A 23,078-nucleotide genomic window follows, 5' to 3' on the forward strand; every position below is an offset into this window, starting at 1 on the left:
ATCTCCATTCTTTTACTCACTCAAACAATATTTATTGAATGCCTACTATGTGCCAAGCGGTAGCAACGTAAAGCAAACATGATGAAATTCTTTTTCTCATGAAGCTTGCATTCTTGAGAGGTATCTTTTAAACTGTAGGCTGCAACCCATTAGAGGACCCCAAAATCATTTCAAAGGGTTGCACCAGCATTATTTTAAATGAATGAAATATAATGAAATAGAAGTTATTGGAGGACATGACCCAGAGCAAGGTGTTACCTGAATATTTGGTTTCTGTTACATGTGTGTATAATGGTATGATGTAAAATGTATTTCTTGGTCCAGGATAAATTGAGAACCACTGTTCTGGGAAAGTCCTCTAAATTGCACCTCAGTTTAAATCTTATATAAAATGGTTACTTACAGCAAAACTATAAATAAAGCAGTTAGACAACTCTGATTCAATAAAGTTTGGGCACTTTGATTCAATAAAGTGTCAGGAACTGCTAGGCGCTGGGGACACGAGGATGATTAACTCACAGACTGTGTCCATAAGGAACTCATTAAGAATGTAAACAATCAATCACAATGTAGTGTTTAAACAGAAATATGTGCAGATACAGTAAATGAAAAGCTCATTTTTTGAATGTTACTCTACAACGTACTTCCACTTACTCTGTCTTTCACAGTGACAACAGTACGTAAAATATGTAAATCACTTTAGGGACGTTCTGGCAAGTAATTTGCCCATGGACACAAGACAAGCGGCTGAACTGCCAGCAGAGCCCAGGTTTCACAGCCCCCACTATGGTTTTCTGTCACACAGCTCCACCTCCGGTAGATACCTTTAGCTGGAGGCTTGCTTTTTTTTTTTTTTTTACATGCTCTTGAAGCAACCTGAATGACTTCAGAGTAAGATGGAGATCATGACTATTAATTCATCATTTTTCCTGAAGTGTGACGTTATGGTGATCACTCGTGCACCACTACAGGTAAACAGAAATAGTCATCACCCAGTCTTTGCCTAAATTCCATACCATGTGCCCACCTGGTCACTAATTTAGCAACGTGGAGACCTCCTATTCTGGGAACTAATCTTCACATTTGAAAGGAGACAGGAAATCTAGGAGATACAGTCCTTTTGGGAAACGGGAATTACAACTGTACTCCCAGCAGATAATTCTTTTTATACTGTTTGGTAGCAAATGAGAATACACGCAACAGATTACATTCAGAGCTGGTGGAAACAACTAATGTGCAAAATTCTTTATCTGGTGGTTCCTTTAACTTATCGCTGGACAATGAGCTAGAAATTATAACCATGGTATGGTATACAGACCAGTCTCAGGCCAAGTTGTTTTTTTTTCCCCCACAATTTCCATAAGTGTTTCAAAACCATGGTATGGTATACAGACCAGTCTCAGGCCAAGTTGTTTTTTTTCCCCCCACGATTTCCATAAATGTTTCAAGACTGAGAAATTAGTTCCATTAAGTTTGTCTGGTTGAAAGGCTAAAGACCAGCTGTCAACACCAACACACAAGGTGGGGGGGGGGGGTGGGGACAAAAGGCTGATATAATTAACACCAGTGTTATGCATATACTACGGTAGAGATCTTACAGCAAATGTCAAACATACAACAGCCTGCTTTTAATGCCTTGGTTTGGGCGGCACTTTGTTCTCTACAGGATAACTCTCCCTTAGATACAGTGAGGAAACTCCACAGATTCGGTTACTAGGTGTTGTAACTGCAAAGGATACAGATGGGGAGCCCATTCAGCTTCTATAATCCTGCAAACAACAACACTGGCACATAGCTAACACTTTCTAGGGCTTATCATGTGTCAGGTCCCATTCTATGCATTTCACATAAATTGTCTCAAGATTCTTATAACCCCATGAACTGGATACACTATGCTTTCCATTTTAGCAGGGAACCCTCTGTTTAGCAAGCCACTTTCTCAGGTCACAGTTAAAAAGCAGGAGGTGGGATGCAAATCCATGTAGTCTGACTGATTCCAGACTATACATAGAGACAAAGAACTGCATACCCTACTTTTTATAACAGATTCCAGACGGCAGATGGCAGGCCTGACCAGGGAGGAGGTCGTGTCCAGCTTCTGGCTGACTCTCCTGTCACACTGGACACCCTTGTTCTGAACCTGTGCAGGTGTTTGTGGCTCTAACATGCCACCTTACAGGTTGGGGGGGTCCGTCGGGACAGCAGAGAAGCTGGCCCCTTGAGGCGAGCAGCAGCCTTGAACAGGAGGGAGGACACAGTGGAGAAAGGGACTGTTTCAGCATGACAAGCCCTAGGGGAACTTCAAGTGAGCCTAACAAACTTTTAAAAAGTAATTAAAGGGATGCCTGGGTGGCTCAGTGGTTGAGCATCTGCCTTTGGCTCAGGTTGTGATCCTGGATCCTGGGATCGAGTTCTGCATGGCTCCCCACAGGGAGCCTGCTTCTCCCTCTGCCTCTCTGTGTCTCTCATGAATAAATAAAATCTTAAAAGTTCTGGGAATAAAGGGTATGACCCTGTCTCTGCCCTCAAGCTCACTGCAGAGTGAGGAACTTAGATATGCTGCTGAATTACTGCTGGATACCCAGATAAAACAGCCACTGGAATGAATGAATGGGCCTCAAATACCACAGTTCTTGCTTCCTTCCTTGTTAGTCTTTTGAAACCAACACATTTCTAAAGAAAGTTGATTAAAAAGACACAGACTTCTGGTTTGAGAGCATGGTGCATTATGGTGGATGGCCAGTGAAGATAGTATCTAAAGAACTCTATTTAATTGTCCTCAGTTTGAAAGGATGAGGATGGGAAAATATCACAGCATATTCGTATACCAACTGGGACGACAGCAGAAGGGGAAAGCCTGACTAGGCAGAAGAGAGCGGTGAGAAGTCCTTGCGCTGGACTGTGGAGCTCCAGCAGAGTGGAAGGTCTGACCTCAGCTACGGTCACAGGTGACTTCCAGTCCAGGTACAGGAGGCACGGTGGACCACACCACTGCTCTTTTTTCTTTTTCCAAAGTGAAATAAGCAGTGAGGTCATCAGCAGAGAGTGGGAAATACTGTCCTTGTCTTGGAGAATGGGAAAGTCAGTTGACCAGAGAAATGAGGAAGCACTGCCAGACAACACGTAGGGCCCCCTGGGGGTCTGTGGTCAGGATTTTAATGTGAGATCAGTCAGGATGGTTATGGGCTTTTCTCTAGTGGCACTCGGCTACTGAATGTAGGTGGAGCGTTCAATCTAACTAGGGTTGTGGGACAAGTACGCCAGAGGGAATGACTACAATGGTAGACTACAGAATGGAACTCAAAGGGTGTAGTAGGGGAGGGATTATTTTAAGGCACCGGCTCACAGGACTGTGGGGGTGGAAAGCGTAACGTTTGCAGGGCAAGCCGGTGGGCTGGAGACCCAGGAGGAGTTGATGTGGCAGCTCCTCTGGAAGCTGAATCCCTTCCTCCTTAGGGAACCCCAGTATTTCCTCTTAAGGCCTTCAACTGATGGGAAGAGGCCCACCCACATTATGGAGGATAATCTGCTTTACTCAAAGTCTACTGACTTAAGAGACTTTTAACCAGAGAACAAACTGAGGATTGCTGGAGGGGAGGTGGGGAATGGGCTAATAAACAGGGCGATAGGGATTAAGGAGCCCATTTGTTGTGATGAGCACTGGGTTTTATATGTAAGGGAGGAAGCACTAAATTCCAGTCTTGAAATCAACATTACACTACATGTTAATTAGAATTTAAATAAAAACTTAAAAAAAAAGGTTAATCACATCTGAAAAATGCCTTCACAGCAACATCTAATGTTTGACTAAAACCTGGGTACTAGCTTGGCCTAATCAAGTCGACACATAAAATTAACCATCACAGAAATAGTCACTGATGTAGCGGAAACTTTTTTTTTTGCCATTGCCCATTCATGAGTTCCAGAAAGCACAGAGTGGAAGTTAGTTTGGGGTGGAGTGGGGGTGAGATTAGGACAGATTAATAGAGAAACAGCACTTTCCAGGGATGGGAGGAGGAGAAATATAATGTGGTGGCTAAGGGCACAGACTTTAGTATCAGAGCTCATGGTTCAAGACTGTGCTCTATCACTTTTGGCGTGATTCTGAGCAGATTTTTCAGCTAAGCTTGTGTTATCTTCCAAAGGGATAATACGAGGCAAAGGCTTGCATGTCACAATCATTCAAAAAAGTTATTCTTATATTATGGGGAGACTTGATATTCTACGTCTGTCAATTCTCCCCCAAAATTATTCATAAATTTAATGTCATTGCACTTAAAATTTCAGTGAGTTTTTTTGACGAACTGATTCTAAATTTTATTTGAAAAATTAATGTGTGAGAAACATAAAATTCCATTAGAGTACTTCCATCATCAGTATCAAAACATGCTGGGATGTTGCAATTAATAGTAATGGTATTGGCGCAAGAAGAGGCAGCTAAATACATACCTAGCCTAGAACGTTAAGACTTCTAGATCCATGACAACTTAGTATAGGATGAATGTGGCATGTGCCTCCAATTAGCACGGGGAACCATGGATCATTCCATCAAATACTATTGGGATAACTGGCTTTCCATTTGGGAATAAACGGAGATTATTTCTATAATTTCAGGCCAGGGAAAGCCTTTCCAGGCCTGATAGAAACTGGAAAGGTCTAAAACTGTTATTTTAGAAATTAAAATTTTTTTTTTTTTTTTTTTTAGAAATTAAAAATTTCTGTAAGGCAAAAGACACTAACAACATAACAAACGTAACAGGGGACTTATTTATGGTCATTTCATGATTTTTATATTTGGTCCTACTTATCTTCATTCCACATTTTTCTTTTTCTCTCTTACATGGTATGAACTGTTTTCTCTGCTGTTTCCCCTTTAGATCCAACTTTAGACCAACATGACAAAAACTTTACACATACCAACCCAAACCAACTGCATCTGCTGACTTACCTCCTCCCTCTCACCCAAGATTTGGTTAATATAATCTGAGACTTATTTTTTTTTCCTAAAGGTTTTATTTATTCATGAGAGACACACAGAGACAGAGAGAGACAGAAACACAGGCAGAGGGAGAAGCAGGCTCCACGCAGGGAGCCCGATGCGAGACTGATGCGAGACTCGATCCTGGGATTCCAGGATCACACCTTGAGCCAAAGGCAGGTGCTAAACCGCTGAGCCACCCAGGGATCCCCTGAGACTTAATCTCAACATCATGTTCATTCTCTTTGAGTTATTCTGGACACTGGCATTGGAACCATATACATAATAGGAGGCAGCTTTGTTAAATGAGAATTGGACTTCATGGCTTTTTCTTTTACATTGTCATCACCCCATTGTTAAGGTCTGAGTCATTTCCTAGCTCCCCAAAGGTGCCTGATACTACCTACGTCCTTTTGCATGAGTGACAACTTGAGAAGCCATAGCATTCAGACAGAAATGTTTTCCCTTTCAACACTCTGTAGATAATGCTCCATATTATTTAGGCTTTGGTGTCATAGTAAAAGAAGTCTGAAGTTAGCTTTACTTTGTCCCTTCCAGTAACTTTTTTGCCTGTATTTGTAGGATGTTTTACTTTATCCTTAACATTTAAAAGTTAAACCAGGCTTACTGTTCTCCTTTTTAAAAAAACTTTTAAAATTCAGGGCACCTGGGTGGCTCAGTCGGTTGGGTCACGATCCCGGGGTTCCTGGATGGGGCCCCTAATCAGGCTCCCTGCTCAGTGGGGAGTGTGTTTCTCCCTTTCCCTCTGGCTCATGCTCCCCCATCCCCGCCCTGTCCCTGGCAAATAAATAGATAAAATCTTTAAAAAAAATTTTTTTTATAAAAATTCAATTTAGTTAACATATAGTGTATTATTAGCTTCAGGGGTAGAAATTTAGTGATTTATCAGTTGCATATAATACCCAGTGCTCATCCCATCAAATGCCCTCCTTAATGCCCGTCACCCAGTAACTCTACCCCTCACCCCCTCTCCTCTCTAGCAATCCTTGGTTTCCCATAAGTTAAGGGTCCCTTATGGTCTGTCTCCCTCTCTATTTTATCTTCCCTTCCCCTATGTTCATCTGTTTTGTTTCTTAGGTTCCATAAATGTTCCTAACTTTTAACAAATTCTGCCTAGCACTTAATCATTTTGGAGATTGATGTTGTTGACCTTTCTACTCAAAGAGTTCTCAGAGATTTTCTAAATCTTGTTTTCTCCTTAGTTTTCAATCTCCTGTTGTAGTTTTCAATTAGGCAATGTTGCTCTTCAGCTTTGTGGAAACTATCCTAATCTCAGACTGTTCTTTCTTTGGTATTGCCTGCTTCATTTTCAGTGATCCTCATGAACCTCTCTGAGAACATCAATCAGAAATTCCCCTAAAAATCTCTGTTTCTTGCTATACATTTACTTAGGAGGCATGTGGCCTGATTTATCCTTGTACTTGCGTACCCTCTGCCTGGGACATTCTCTCCTACAGAACCACATTGGTGTACCCCATCCCCTTTCAGGAACACCTTCCTGGTGAGGCCCTTCTTGACCACCCTATTCCAAACTGTAGTAGAAACTGCCATCCTGACCTACACTCTCCCCTGTTTTGTTTTCCTGTTTAGCCCTACTGCCCACTTAATATACCATGTTATTTTTTACTCCTGTCTGGTATTTTTGCTACATGCATCTTGGCCATAGATATCTTTTGCCACAAACATTTCTGCTGCATAACCAGTTAGCTGTAAGAAAACTGTGCCATAAAAGAGAAAATAACTGGATGACAGTCTGGCTTCATTTCTCCATGGACTAATCAACTGCCCTTGGCAGGGTTAATGTACCAAAGCTAGCTGTCAGTTATTTCTCCATTAACAAAGCTCCTATTTGAATGTTATATAAATCTTAGTTAGCGATCTCTACACTGACACGTAGCCACGGAGGTCTTAAAATAGTGGATGGTAACAACTATATATATCAACTTGATAAAAAATACGGTGATGGAACCTACTAGAAGTGTGAAATAAGAGCGTAAAGCCAGATTGCATACTCTACTGTGCTAGAACATGAGAACATAGCAGTTACAGTGATAACAAAGCTCAGTCATAAATGCATTACAGCGTTAGCACTTCTTTCATGCTTCCCATAGAACTTTGGAATGTCTGTTAATGAACATGTGACAATATGCCAAGAGAAAAACAGCAGCGTAGGAGGCTTGCAGGATGCAATGCAAAGCTCAGTTACAAATTATGCATCCTGGTATTTGGAAACTGATACCTCTCTTAATAAGGAAAAACTTTGGTGAAAGAAGCAAAACTGTGATGCTAAATGACATAAATCAATAGGCAAAAAAAAAAAGTATACTACTACAAATAAAGACTTGGAAGATGAATGCCTGGTGCAATCCACAAAATCAAATCAGTTGTTTGCACAATATACACTTTTTAAGAGCATTCAAATATGTTGTATTTCGCAATAAAGTCCTCTAATTTTGTTATTCATTTTCCACAATTCATTATGTCCTTTTAAATGAAAGGCCCTTTTTTATTTTTGTTGTGATTTTTTTTTTATAGCAAGTTGCCTTACAGTCAATTACTTATGCAGCAAAAATGTCTGTGGCAAAGATGTTTATGGCAAAACAACCTAGAATCATATTTCATCTACTTCTTAAGTTTATTCTGTTAATAGATGGGTTGGATACACAGGCTTAGAATTAACCTATTTAACTATTTGCATTTTCTGGATAAAAATTTCAAAAAGCAACAACAACAACAAAAACCCATTTTCATCATTGGGGGAAAAAGAATATGAAAATAGGAAAGATGCCAATTCTTCCCAAGTTATTTTATTACCTTTTAAAAAGATTTTAGCAGGCAGAGGGAGAGGCAGAAGCAGGCTCCTCACTGAGCAGAAAGCCCTGTATGGGGCTGATCATGACCTGAGCTGAAGGCAGACGCCCAACCAACTGAACCACCCAGGCGCCTCCCCAAGTTACTTTAAACTGCAATAAAACTGGTGCAATTCCAATTAAAACAACAATTTACCGACTACTTAGTATATACATCCAAGAGAACTGGAAACTGGGACTTGAACGGATATTTGTAGACCTATGCTCACAGTAGCATTATTCCTAATCCTCAAAAGGTGGGAGCAACCCAGATGTCCAGGGACACGTGAATGGATAAACAAAATGTCGTGTGTATACACACCCACTCACCCCCACACACAGCGACACATTATTCAGCCTTAAAAAGGGGAATTCTGACAACATGGATAAACCTTGAGGATACTATGCAAAGTGAAATAAGTCAGTCATAAAGAGACAAGTACTACAGGATTTCACTTCTACGTTGGAGGTATCTAACCAAATTCATTAGAAAGTAGAATGGCAATAACTAGGAGGCAGAGGGGCAGGGGAGTTTAATGAATACAGAGTTTTTACCTTTGCTAGATGAAAAAGTCCTGGAGACTGGCTGCACAACACTGGGAATGAAAATACACTATTGGACTGTATAGCCATAAGCAGTTAAGACAGTAACTTTTATGTGTATTTTAACACAATTAAAAAAAACCAAAGTGACAAACCATGTATGGAATTTTTCAGAGCCTAAATAAGGAAGTGAGTAATAGCCAAAAAAAAAAAACTTGGGAAAAAGAATGAAAGGAAACAGGCCTAGCCATATACTAAGATACGTCATGAAATTATAATAATTAATATAGTGTAGTAATGAGACTCCCCAATGCTGTATGGGCCAGCATTTAGTATTATGACAAGGATGACATCATAATTTAGTGAGCAAAGACTTTTATTTCAAATAATGTGGGGTCAATTAGTTTTTAAGTTATTGTTTTGGGGGGTGATCACAGTCATATGGCTAAATCCATTTCAGATTAATTGAAACTTAAAGCTATTTTCATGTATCTCATTTCCCTTGATTATTTTTCTGCCTTTCTTATAGTTTATGATTATTTATTTTGGCAGTCTCCCCTTTACATTCTATTAACCAATGGGGTGACACGTGCACAATGCTGTCACTTTGGAATTTCAGTAATCTTGTAGAAAATCGGTCAACAAACAGAAGTATATGTCCTGTTTTAAGAAAAAAATCTATTTAATGGAGTCACCTAAAATAGTAAGCTCTCATTGATATCTAGCAGTATTTAATTTACCAGTTTTATTAAATTTGATTTCATTAACTCTATAAAAAATGTGACTTTGGGGCTGATACACAATATATCACTGCAGTCTGAAGGGCCCGTAGTCACCAACATGCTTGCACTTTTAACACCTGAGTATGAGCCACTCAGGCAAAAGGTTTCCACATAGTATTTTTTTTTTAAGTTTTATTTACTTATTAAGTAATCTCTACACCCCATGTGGGGCCTGAACTCATGACCCTGAGATCAAATAGTTGTGTGCTCCCCTGGCTGAAAGAGCCAGGCTCCCCTCCATGCTTTATTTTTTGAATACTTTAAATTGTCCACTTTAAGTTACTGAATACATATTTATTCCATGCCAAGTCAAGGGACTCTAAAAGGTATTTCTGGGTTTACAAAATACCTTTCATAGATAGTGTGATAGAGAAAATGATTCCATCAGGTGTCTACACCCTAGTTTCCAGAACTTGTGAATCAGTCACTGAATCATGGCAAAAGGGTCTCTGCTGATGTAATTTAAGACAGAGACAATCTGAGATAGGGAGATTACCCTGGCATATCCTCATGTGTCCCCTTTAATTACATGAACTATAAAAGCAGAGAGCGCTCTCTGGATGGAGGTAGAAGAGATGCAGCAGAAGGCAAGGTCAGAGACATCTGAGGTGGGAGGAGGACTCTAGGCACTGAGGCTCGTTTGAAGACCAAGGATGCGAATGAGGACTGCAAGAGGCTTTTATTAAGCAGCTGAGATGGGGCTTCCGGCTGACAGCCAGCAAGGAATGGGACCCCGACCTTACCACTACAAGCGACTGAATTCTGGTAACAATCTGGATGAGCCTGGTGCCAGGTGTGCCCCTGAGCCTAGGCTGGTTGACACCCTGATTTCACCCTTGTGAGACCGGAGCAGAGGAGCCAGCCCGGCCCACCCCAACTTGCGACCTCTAGAGTGGTGAGATACTAAATCTGCATTGTTTTAAACTGCTTAGTTTTTGGCATTTTGTTATCACAGCAATAGGAAACAAATACAGAGATTGAATTCTTTTATCAATGGAAAAAAAAAAAAGACAAAGATTCTGTTATAGGTGATATAGGAGGGTAGGTTTATGACTGCCCCCTCCGCCCTTTTCCAGTTAGACTCATGGACTTAACTGATTCTATGTCAAGTAGTGACGCAGTGCTGGCCCAAGTAGCAAACTTGGTACAAGGAAATTAAGACGAGTTCCCATTAGCTGGTTAATCTATATTATGATTCTGGCAATGTTTTCAGAAAGATTATCCTCCAAGGAGTGACAACTTGTTCTTGGTTTGTCCTCATAGTTGTGAAATGACTGTCACAGCATCAAACACAGTGTCCTCATCCAGCAGCATGTGAAGGAAGACAAAGGTGAGTACGGCCTCTCAAGGAGTGATGTAGATCCAACCTCACAAAATAAACAGATTAAGAACATTTCCTCGGTTTAGTCCCATAGTGTTTGAACAAATAAAAAAAATGGTGTCAAAGAAGAATATTTGATATTTTTCCTGTCACCTTCCCATGATCTTCCTCCCTTCATTTGATCATCCTGTTACAATAACCAAAGCAAAAGCCCAGTAATACACTAAGCAAAAGTAGGAGAATAAATACAGAAACAGATATTGGGCACAAAGAGGAGGGACATCCGAAGACCTTTGTGTGCTATTTTCGAGTACTGGCACCATTCCTACTACATTCCATTGCTACTGTTTACGCAACTAAACAACTCCACTGTGTGAACACAAAATGTGTGTGCTGGGGTGGGAAGCAGTGGGGGATCGGTAGGAGTTGGACCTCTGATAGTCAGGTAGGGGTCATATCACAAAGGTTATTAGCCTCTATCCCACAGGTGAACGTTAAGAGGAGGAATGGCACAATTGTTCACATGTCAGACTACTTTGGTAACAGAAGAGGAAATGGATTAAAATGAAGTTAAGAGCAGAGACTGACAATCGGAAAAGGACAAACATTATATGGTCTCATTCATTTGGGGAATATAAAAATTAGTTAAAGGGAATAAAGGGAAAGGAGAGAAAATGAGTGAAAATATCAGTGAGGGTGACAAAACATGAGAGACACCTAACTTTGGGAAATGAACAAGGGGTAGTGGAAGGGGAAGTGGGTGGGGGGTTGGGGTGACTGGGTGATGGACACTGAGGGGGGCACTTGGCGGGATGAGCACTGAGAGTTATGCTATATGTTGGCAAACTGAACTCCAATTAAAAAAAAAAAAAAAAAGCAGAGACTGAAACCAGGAGAAGGCTACTATATTACACAGAGATAATGAGGACCTGAACTTGAGAAGCAACAGTGGAAATGAGCATAAGGTACCCAACGTAAAGAATGCTCAGAAGGTAAAATATGTGACATGCACCACAGGTCCCAGCTAACTGCCATCTTCAGCTCCCTGCCCTTGCCTTCCTTGCCAGAGCTCGCCACGCAGGCCAGAAAAGCCAGCCAGCACCTGCACGCCTAACCCCCCCCCTCACCAGTCACAGGTGAATCCATTCCCGACAATTCCTTGGGAGAGGAGGGTGGCCCTGGGAAAGCCTCTTCTATGAAAAGGAGAGGTGCATATAGAAAAAGGTCCTATTCAGTTCGGTCTTCCTTCCCCTCCTGCTGGATGAGGATCCTGTGTCTGGTGCCGGGACGGTTGTTTTACAACTCTGAGGGGACAGACCAGAACAAAAGCCAACATGGTGAGGACAGCGAGTGGCCAGATAGAAAGTCTTGGTTCCCAAAGCCCCAGCTGAGCTGTTGAACTAACCTAGGGATTGTTTATCTCTGGACTCAAGTATCCTTCCAGCTGAAGTTACTGAGTGACAAGTTATTACTTTCAGAATCAACCCAACTACAAGAGATAGGGCCTGGTGACTGGACGCTGAGGGTTTGTAATAAAGAAGAATCAATAGTTTTACTCCCAGCATTCTGGCTTGGGAAACGAAGCAGAAAGTAATCAAGACAACATTATGACATAAGAGTAGTGGTGGTGGTGGTGGTGGTGGTGGGGAATACGGGTGTGGGGGTGTGTGAGGTGGAGTAAATGGGGAGGTTGGGGCCGGGGAGACAAGGGAAGTGGAAGAAGTTTGTTTCTGGACGTGCTGATTCAGAGATATTATGGAACCATTTGGGTGAAGCGTCTATTTAGGGTCTGGAACTCATTTAAAAATAAAGTCTGAGTAGGGGCGCCTGGGTGGCTTAGGTGGTTAAGCATCTGCTTTCAGCTCAGGTCATGATCTCGGGGTCCTGGGATAGATCCCTGCGGCGGGTTCCCTGCTCAGTGGAGAGTCTGCTTCTCCTTCTGCCTCTGCCTACTGCTCCACCTGCTTGTGTGTGAGCACACGTGCTCTCCCTCAAATAAATCAATAAAATCTTTTTTTTTTTTTTTTTTAAAGTCTGAAGTAGATGTAGATGTGTGTGGGAAATCAGGTCCTCTCACACGCTCCTCAAGAAGTCAGATGGAGGTGGGATGGTTAAAAGAAGTACGGACACAAACTTCCTTATTTGAAGAGTCATAGAAAGTGTTTTTTCTTTTCTTCCTATTAAGGCTCTGAAGATGTACAGATACTATCTGAAAATAGGAAGAAAGCTGTTTATTGAATGAATCTGTAAATATTATCATGCTACTGCATATTTTTATTTTCTAAAAATCCATTGCTAGCCAAGATAATCTGAAAAATTGCAAAATCTGGGTCTATGGTAAATGAAGCCCTTGTGCCAGAGCGCCTATACCAGACTCCTAGCAACTGCAGCGAAGCCGAGTCACCTGCTTTCCTATTGATACCCACCAGTAAACCAGGAATATGTGAATAATCTCATTCCAAGACCCAGAAAATAACCCAGGACATGTTTTATTGGAGGTAGATTACCCCAAAGTACAAAGAGGAACATAATCACTGAGAAAGCAGCAAGCAATAATTTAGCAGTACTTTGTAAGATTAAGTAGCCTTTTAAGGATTATCCCATCCCCCCATGAGAAGAAGTTAATACAGGTGACCCTGATACGATTTCTCTTTCATGTGTGGCAGTTATGGAAGAACAGAAACCATCAGTGATTCCCAATCTAGGGAATAGGAAAAAAAACACAGAGCTGGAGCAGGTGATAGTCTCCCAGACAGAGATACAAGGATACATGACAAGGGGTCCCTATAAATAGTGATTATAAATGCAAATCAAAGGTTGACTTTGATGTTTGCAAAGTCTGGACTGGACAGACAGCTAGATAGGGTCTGTACAGACAACAGCGATCCCCGTCAAAGGCATCAATGATGCATGGGCAGGAGCATCAGAGAAAGAAAGAATCTGCCCTTGACATCAGGTAAAACCGTTTTAAAACCAATACAACTTGAGAAAACGGAGTATAAAAGATGCAAACTTGTACCTCAACACGTGGGTCTTAATTTAAAAACGTAACTCTGATCACCCTGCTATCATGAAAACCTGAGCTGGTCCCTCTGGTTCAGAGACCTGCCCCCCCATCAGCCCATGTCCCAGCCCCAAACTAATGAAGTTCTAATCAAACTTTCCGTCTTACTAATGAAGTTCTAATCAAACTTTCCGTCTGTCTCTTTTGTGCATCCCATACTCTAGTTATGGACCAGATGGTGTTTCCCAGTCCCACCTCTGCTCTCCCCCTGCCCCTGCCACACTGTTCATGCAGACTGTTCTCTGCCTGTAGTGGGCCCTGAACCTCTCAGCAATCCCTGTTCCTACAACCACATGTGGTCTCCCCCTTTAAGTCCAGTTCTGAGATTCCATTATCCAAATCATGCTACTTTGTTTCAAATTGTTACTACGGTTGTAACCTCCCCTATGATATTCCAAATTCCTCAAAGAAGAAAGAATAATTCATTTTTGTGACATCTACAAGGTCATAATGAAATAATTGCAGGTTGCAGGATTAGTGACATAGAACAGCCACAGCCTGAAAGCCCTCAAAAGAACATGCAAGGGCAAGTTTATTAGAAGTCTAATAATTCAACTATTTACCATTCCGATAAGACATTCATAAGCTCCTTCTCCTCCTATTGCTAGCAAAAAGCCACACATAAGAAATAAATACAGGAATTATTCAGTAGAGGGGATAATCAGACTGCAGTCTAGAAATTCTAGATCCTATTTTTAGTTATCTGGGCAGGTTTAATTTACCCTTTTCTCTACCTGCCTCCTCTGTAAGTACCTACTTTACAAAAGTGGTGTAAGGAATAAGATCTTTATTAACAAGTTAATGTTTTTAACATCTTTCAGGACACTCCTCCCTTTGAAATACACTGCTTTAAATATCAGCTCTAGCCTTTCCTACAGTTACACAATTAGCAATGATTGTTGTGATTCATGGAGTACCTAAAGTGTAAGGAAGCCCATTATATGCCAAAAAATGCATTTACAGTTTTATTATAAAAGCAAAACTTCTCCCTACCTCTACTCTCAGATTCTTTTTAGTCTCTGACCCTCTGGCCATTGCATAACCCTAACTCATAAAAGACCTTAATGATCCTGAAGAAAAGGCATACTGTGCTCTCAAAAGCAGAATATATTCTGTGAGATGTTTTGTAATAGTCTTCATGAATAAACAAGAAACCCAAATGCAGATCACTAAGGTGGGTGGGTGGCAACGAAACCGTAAAAGGGCAATAAAACGTCTTGAACAATAAAGGTATCCAGTACCACAAAAAGTTGAAATCCAGAGAATGATTCCTAACCTAGTGACACAGGCCAAAGACCTGCCCAAGTGCCCTGCTTTTTTCTAGGCTGTCCAGTTGTACTCTTCCCTAATTTTTTTTTTTCTGCCATGTTTCACTGTTTTTCCAGTATGCTAATCCATCTCCTTCTACCTCCAGCCCCCTACACGAACTGAGACCTCCCTTCAAGTCCCCCGGGGCAGTCTCTATCCCATCCTGACATAATTCCCAGATTAGGGCACGGGAGTTTCTTCAGACCCAAGAGGTCACGCTGTAAATGTAGAAAGGTATACACAACGCAAAGGGAACACGTTTAGATCTGTGAGTGAGAACCAGGACTCCTGACATCTAGCATTTCGGCTCTTCTGCATCTTGAAGCCCAACAAAAATGAGGAGGGCTTCTTCATCTGCCAATCCACTCACAGGAGACTTGGCACATGGAAGGCAGAGGCAAAGACGCATCAGCCGAAAGCGAACGAACCCAGGCAGCACGCGTCCTCGCCGCAACCATGCTCCTCCACCGGGGACCTTCAACGGCAGCTAAAAGGCAAACCGACCCCCGACCGGGTTCCGAGGGCCTGCTGTGCTCCGAAGTTAGACGACCTCGTCCTAAACAAGTTCTCCCCTCCCGTCTCCTGCCGTCACGCCGGGTACCTGTTGCATCCCCTGCGAAGGGTGCTGCGAGGCCGGCAGGGGAGCCCCCGGCGCAGCCACGGAACTCAACCCGGCTTGCTCACGTCAGTGCGGCGGCCCCGAAGGCAAGGGGCTGTCGGCTTCCGTCCTCCTTGGACGCGGTCCTGGCACGGGCCCGACACCGCGACTTTCCGGACTGGGGAGTTCCTGACGACTCGGGCGGGAAGAGGCGCGCGGCGGGGAGGACCGGCGGCCCGGGGGCGGGAGGCCCCGCGACGGACGCTGCGCCCCAGGACGCCCCCGCCCGGCCGCCGAGGCGCAGGGGGCCCCGCCGCCCCTGCAGCCGCTGCGAGCCCCGGCCCGGGCCCGAGCCCGAGCCCGAGCCCGCGGGCGCCCCGACGTGCGCGAGGATTCCCACAGCCGCCTCCTCCCCTCCCCCACCCCGAGAACCGAGCGGGCGGCGGGGACGCGCGGCAGGAGGCGCAGGGGCCCGGGTCGGGGTCGGGGTCGCGGTCGCGGTCGGGGTCCGAGCCCCGCGGCCTGGGCCGCACTCACCATGTCGTACACGTTGAGCACCACTAACTGGTTAGCCCCCATCCTCCTCCCCGCGGCCGCCGCCTCGTCCTCCAGCCGCTCCGTCTCCCCGGGGCCGAGGCCGCTCCCACCCCCGCGGCCACTTCAGGGAGCCAGAGCCGGGCACTACGCGCACAGCCCGGCCCGCGGCAGCCGGCGCGGGAGCATCGGGGAGCCGGGCCGCTCCCGGGCGCCGCCGACAGGACCCTCCGCGCCGACGGGGCCGGACCGCTGGCGGGCCCGCTCCGGCTCAGGCGCCTCCCCTCGGCGGCGGACACGTGGGGAAAGGCGGGGCCTGAGCGGGGGCGGGGGGCGGGCGCCAGGCGCCCCGGGGGCGGGGCCGGCCCGGCGCCGGGGCTGAGCCCGCCTGCGCTCTGGCTCCGAGCGGCGGCACCTCGGGACCTAAAATGGCGCCTCTCCGCGCTGGAGGAGCGGGGCGTACCAGAAAGACTACCGTTCCCGGCATGCAGCGAGGGGACTCCGGCTGGCCGTTCCGGGCGCGGAGGCCGAGGCTCGACAACTACGGCTCCCAGCAGGCAGCGCGGGCCCCGCTCCTTACCGTGCCAGGCCTCCTCCGGAGACTACAGCTCCCAGCATGCAGTGCTTGGGATCCGCGCCGGTCCTGTGCGGTCCGCCCTTGGCTGCAGGTGAAGTCCTCTACCTTCAACCTTGCCTTTTCTTCCGTGCTGCTGCTGTTAGTTTCTGTCGCGTTGAGCCCTTTGAAGGCGGCGGAATGGAATGTGGCAAAAGACCATAGCGACGACTCTGTTTTCCACACCCTCCTTGCCTTTTTTTTTTTTTGTACGTGGAGGGGTGAGGAAATAGAGGAAGGCAGGTTGCTGGGGAGGGGAGGGGAGGGGAGGGGAGGGGAGGGGAGGGGAGGGCCGGGCCACGACATGCGTCCAGTTAATGCTCAATGCGAAATCTTACATTTTATGAAACTATCTTGCTGACATGGGAAGAGAGTGCCGTAGTCACAGGTTAGCATAAACAGGGACACAAGTAGTTGCTTTTCTATTTATTCAATAAGTATTTGTTGTGTACCCGCCACATGCCTGGTAGTGTTGTAGGCCCTGGGGAATACCGTAATCAGAAGGCGGGAGGACAAATATGGGTGATGCGTGCTTTGTAGAGAATCAGAATAGGGTAAAGTGGTTGACAATCTTAGATTGGCTGCAGCTGGAGGGTCTTGGTGACGAGCTTTGGTGTAAATTGAGACTGGAATGGCAAATATCTGGACAAATATACCATCAAAATGGAAGAACAAAGCTAACATTCAGGCAGTTAGGAAGCTATTCCACAGCGTGTGCCAAAAGGTGGCTTGGATGCTGGGAGTACTGGGGAACGCTGAGAAAATTCTATTTGTAACATTTTGAAACTGGAGCCTATGGGAACTTGAATGAGTTGGGTGTTGAATTTGTTAGGGAGAAAGTATTCAAGGATAATTTCTAGCTGTTTTGGCTTAGGAGATTCTGTAGGTGGTAGTGCCATTTATAAAATGTGAAACTTGGGAAGAACAGTTGGGAAAAGGGAAATCAAGAAGTATGGTCTGGTCATGTTCAGTTTCAAATGCCTGGTAGACATCCCTGATGTCAGGGAGGCACTGGCATAAACTGGCCATTATCAATAGACTCTTAAGCCTTGGGGCTGATTGGATGACCTATCAGAGAATGTGTAGCTAAAGAAAGGGGCCGAAGGTAAAGCTCTAGGATTCTTCCTTTAAGAGGTCAAGTAGAGGAGGAAAAGGAGCCGCAGAGGCAGGAGAACATGCAACACAGGAGCCTCACGACTATCAGATTCAGTAGTAAGGAGGTTACTGATAATCTTGACATGAGCAGCCTTAGGAGAAGTGGGATCCAAAGAATATCTGGAATGGTTTGATGAGTGAACGCAAGGTGAAGAAATGGGGACTATTGGCAATTTGAGATAATAGTGGCATAGGGCTGTGTGGTCAACGGAGGCCATTTGAAAGATGAGAGATCCCAAGGTAGAGCTGTATGCAAAGAGAGAGAAATTGATGATTTAGGAGATGGGGGAGATTTCTAAAGGCAAGGTGAGAAGATGCAATCGAGTGCACAAGTGGCAGGGTTGGCCTTGAGTACAAGGGATGCTTCATCCATAGCGACAGCATATAAGGCCGATGCAGGTATGTAGTGGTGGCATAGAATATATAGAAGACAAATGAACACGGGTTAGAAATTTGGGGGTGATGGGGATGAAGATAATCTCTTCTGTTTTGCTTTTTCTCAAAAAATAGGAGGCAGGATGATCACTGGAGAGTCAGAGGGGGAACATGAAGGATGTAGAGAATTTGAAGAAAGAGAGAAGTATAGAATAGGGAAAAAACAAATATACTAGGGAAATAGGATTCACTTGCCAGTGTTGAGTGACAGTAGGTCTGTGTGCATGATTGTTATTTGACTGTCATCAGACATGTTGTGGACAAATTTCTAAAATTAGTTTTTGGTGTATCCTGCTGCTTTGCTTCCTTTCCCTTCCCCACTGTGTCCTTCCTCTCCATCTTCCCAAGCTGAACAAACTAGAGCAGAAAAGGCACTATCCATTAGCACTTCGTTTAGTTTTGGCTGTGCTGCTGAGGGCTCCCACCTCTGGCTCATTTCACCCCTGAGCTTGCATCCTCACTTTGGCCTTTGTGATCTCATCGGCTCTCAGCTGCCACTATCACATGCATGCTGAAAAGTCTAATGCCCTCATCCCCAAACTCCTTGTTTCTCCTGAGCACTAGGCCAGTATAACCTGCAGACTATAGGATTTCTCCAAAAGAGGTATTAGTTTCCTATTGCTGTTACAAAGGACCACCAGCTAGGTGGTTTAAAACAATATAACACAAATTTCTTATCTTACAGTCTTAGAGGTTAGAAGTCCAAAATGGGTCTCCCTGGGCTAAAATCAAGGACTGTGTTCCTTCTGGAGGCTCTAAGGGGAGCACCTGCTTCCTTTCTCAGCTCCTAGAGGCTGCTCTCATTCCTTCGCTCTTGGCCACATTGCCCTAATCTCTCTTTCCATCATCGTATCTTCTCTTGACTCTCCTGTCTTCCCCTTTTCACTTAGAAGGACCCTGGTAATTACATTGGTCCACCTGAATAATGCAGGATAATGTCATCTCAAGATCCTTAATTGATCACATCTGCAAAGTCTTTTCCAATGGAAGGCAGTTTATTTGCAGGTTCTGGAGAATTTGATGAGGAGAGCTGTTATTCTGCCTACACACAGGATGTTCCATGGTCACTTTGAAATCGTTAGATACAAAAAAGAATTCACTGTGAGATGATGAGTTGAGTTGCTCATATGATTTAGGTATTGATCCACCAAAAACAAATTATCCATTCATTCATTGAACAAGTATTAAATGAGTGCCTTCTATGTGTCAGCCACTGTGTATCACTTGTACATTGTGATAAAACAGACATGACTGCTGCCCTCATGAAGCTAACAAACCCGTGGAAGACATTAAAAAAATGGATATATTTATTAATTTATCATTTAAATTGAAGGAGACAAGCAGTAGTAGAGCATAACAGGGAGACTTATTTGGGGTAGTTGTCAGAAGCTACACCAGTAATAATAAATAAAATATAAACAGAACTTAATAGAAACGAGGGAAATGTAATATAAATATTAACAAAGAAAATTTAATGTAAGGAACGTTTCGTATAAAATTTAATATAAATGTAAATTGAGTATTGGAGGCCTAAAAAAGAAAACAGGGATCACTAAGTTGTTAGAGAAGTAGTAGGCACCAGAAGCAGCTGTCATCGGCAGGCCTTGGGGAACAATAACAGTTGGGATTTAAAGACTTTTAGAGCTTGGAGGAGACTCCTGTTGAGCTGGAATCGAAAACTCTGAAGAGGGCAGTTTGGTGAGCTGGACTAATGTCTCTAAAGGGGCACGATGATGCTGGTCCTGGAAGGTTTTTAGAAGTTTGAGTTAGACATATGTGGAATTTAGGAAACAAAACAGGATCATAGCAGAAGAGAGGAAAACATAAAACGACAAAATCAGAGAGGGAGACGAACCATGAGAGACTCTTAATCATAGGAAACAAACTGAGGGTCTCTGGAGGGGAGGAGGGTGGGTGACAGGGTCACTGGGTGATGGGCACTGAGGAGAGCACATGATGTCATAATAATAACTGGGTGTTATATGCAACTGATGAATCACCACTACCTCTGAAAACAATAAAACATTATATGTTAATTAACTGAATTTAAATTAAAAATAAGAGAAATTTCCTTAGGGAATCCCTTCTCCTGTTACCTCTTTCTGAATAATCAGTTCTCTTTTCAGAAAATAAAGGTGTCTCAAAAAAAAAAAAAAAAAAAAAGCTGGAGTCAGAAATCAAACAGTGCTACTAAAGCCTGTTGCCCTGCTGCCCTGCTGGGTTGAATAAAAATGGCTAAGATCACACAGACAGGAAAGGTGGAGACAGGAAGCCCTTCTTCCTCCTGCCTGTGCCTGCCAGCTACAGGAGTGAGCTTAGAAATGGAGCCTCCAGCACCTGGTACTAGAGAAACCAACTGGGCAGCAGAGTCCCAGCCTCTGCAAGTAGAAAGGCAGATTTGGAACAGATAGGAGCCTCAATACAAGCTCCCATAAATGCTTAGGCAACCTAGAGGGAGACCTCAGTTTCCAAAGCATTATAGAGGAAGATAAATTTTAAGTTTTTTGCTTCGTGAACTGTGTTGTAGAGAGGAACCAAGTCCAATTGTGCCTTATTTATTGTTGTGTACTGGGTTACCCCCAAACATAGCAGCTTAAAACAGCTTACAGTTTCTGGGTCAGGAGTCTGAGAGCATCTGATTGATGTTTAGGTGAATGTTGCTGCCTCAGTCTTTCCTGGAGTTCAGTCATTTGAAGGCTGGATCAGGGCTGGAGGCTCCATTTCCAAACTCACTCATGTAGCTGAATCGGGAGGCTTTGGTTCGTCACCAAATGGGCCTTTCTAGGGTGACTGCTGGTGGCTGCTTCTCTCAGAGGGATCCAGAGTGGGAAGGTGACAAGGAAACTGCAGTGTCTTGTAACTGAAGCTTGGAAGTGACCGACTGTCACACAAACCAACTCTGGAGCAATGTGGGAGGAGGACTGCCCAGGGTGTCAATGCTAGGAGGCAAGGATCACTGGGGGGCCATCCTGACTGCTTGCAGCTGGTTAAGTAGTCCAGGGTTAAAAGGTGCAAAGGTAAGACTCTATAGTTCATCTTGAAACAGTTCATTTTCCATTTTGGACTTGCAAACTGGGGAGGAAAAACCACTGAAAAATTCAGAAGATAATTGTATTTTTTGTCTTACATGTCTTTTGTAATGAAGTGGCTTCTTAAGCCTTTGATGATTGTACCAGCTTATGGATGTGACAGGGAAAGTGACTGATCTTTGATCAATCTTGCATAGTGGTCATTGAAGTAGCTGCTAAGGTAGGTGCTACTGCTCTATATCTGGAGTGGATGATCATTTTTTGCAACATTTAATTGTTCCTGGCTAGGGGGTAAGAGTTCAGTGTAGCTCAACTGTCAATGCTGTGCTTCCCATGTTTCCAGAATTATTCCATTTTGGTGCTAAATAGAAATCCTTCTTGAAATTTGGGCAGTCAGCTGCCCTAGTGGCTGTTTCATTCTTTATTATAAGAGGACCTGGGCCCCACAACAGCATGTGACCAGACCAGACATGGAACTTGGCTTGGTTACCTGTATGAGGATGTATCCTTAGGAATTCTGTAAGATGGGCAGATAATGGAATATTGTTTTCCATGTGAACATGAACTGTTTTATTTATTTATTTATTTTTAAGATTTTATTTATTCATGAGAGACACATAGAGGCAGAGACATAGGCAGAGGGAGAAGCAGGCTGCCTGCGGGGAACTCCTGTGGGACTCTATCCCGGGACTCCAGGATCATGACCTGAGCCGAAGGCAGACACTCAAAAACTTAACCACCCAAGTGTCCCTAATGTAAACTGTTTCTGACCTTTTCTCATGGGACAGAAAATAATGCATTTGCCAGATTGATTATCACATTCCAGATACCTGAGCTCCAATGAACCTGCCCTAGCACGGATACCACATCTGGCACACCAGCTGTAACTGGTGCTACTTGGACCTCTTGGTGCCTGTGAGCTACTATGACCCTTTGAGGTCCTCAAGTGTAAAGGGAGTTTATGACACTTTGGGTCTCTGAGTATTAACATCAACTCAGACCTCTGTCTAATAGTCCTCAAAATGTTTAGCTGTTCCCCTTTCACCAGTATGGTCACCTGAGTAAGTGGCCATGGGTCTCTGGGGAAATTGTCATGGTATAGACTTGCCACAGTGTGGGAACTAGGGAACTAGGGAACTAGACTTGTGTGTCTTCTCTAGGGAACTGTTGGATTCTGGGTCTGGTAACCTACTCAGGTCTGGGGACTGGAGCAAGGGACTGCGTTACTTTTTTTAGGACAATTGCCCTTAGCCACTTCCTCCATTTTTTCCCTATTAATAGATGTAATCAACAGCCTTGTTGGCTATTTTGCAATTTTGCCACTAATGCCAGCATATTCTATTGGCTATCTTCAAATTCCCTGCAGGTCAAATCCCTGTGACCCCTCCTTGCCTGTCATCATGATTATTGTGGTCTTCTGGCTTCTTGAAGTGAAGTGCCATCACCAACCCTCTCTTGCTTTGAAGCCTCATCCTCCTCAGGAGTGTTAATACACTTGGTCTGTACTGCCTCACCTGCCCTCATCCCTGGCTGCAGTGGCCTCCACCATTGGGCATTTCAGTGATGCTGGTGGTCTTCTCATTAGATTGTCCTTGATGCATAGTGTGCCATCTGGGCCTCATGTAGTGCATCCATTCCAGCCCATCACCTCCCTGAGCCTTTTTATTCCAACACCAGGACACTCAGGCTTTTCTACTTGCTGAGAGTTGGCTGGCATTTTTTTCAGGTTTCTAAGAGACTGCAGTAAGTTTGCCCCATCCCTTAGGGTCCTTGCTAGGGTGTTAGTTAAATCCCATATCCTGAGAGTGACTCCAAGTCAACAAAAACTTGCTTATCCAGTTTTAAAGA

The 23,078-nt window shown here is 44.1% G+C and overlaps 1 protein-coding gene across 4 annotated transcripts in view; it reads right to left on the reverse strand.

The window, feature by feature from the left end:
- The window catches only part of DESI2 (desumoylating isopeptidase 2), a 45,713-nt gene extending 29,429 nt beyond the window's left edge, over positions 1-16,284 (reverse strand). For 3 of the 4 annotated variants that reach the window (XM_041752473.1, XM_041752468.1, XM_041752462.1), the window contains exon 1: positions 16,002-16,284. In XM_041752473.1, the coding sequence (XP_041608407.1) occupies positions 16,002-16,043 (42 nt within the window). In that variant the 5' untranslated portion in view covers positions 16,044-16,284. Of the gene's footprint in view, positions 1-15,467; positions 15,934-16,001 lie in introns of those variants that run through there. The other variant, XM_041752467.1, reaches the window with a different exon arrangement.
- Positions 16,285-23,078: the final 6,794 nt, after the last annotated feature.

This window comes from Vulpes lagopus, chromosome 1 (genome assembly GCF_018345385.1).
Source record: "Vulpes lagopus strain Blue_001 chromosome 1, ASM1834538v1, whole genome shotgun sequence".
Taxonomy (NCBI): Eukaryota; Metazoa; Chordata; class Mammalia; order Carnivora; family Canidae; genus Vulpes; species Vulpes lagopus.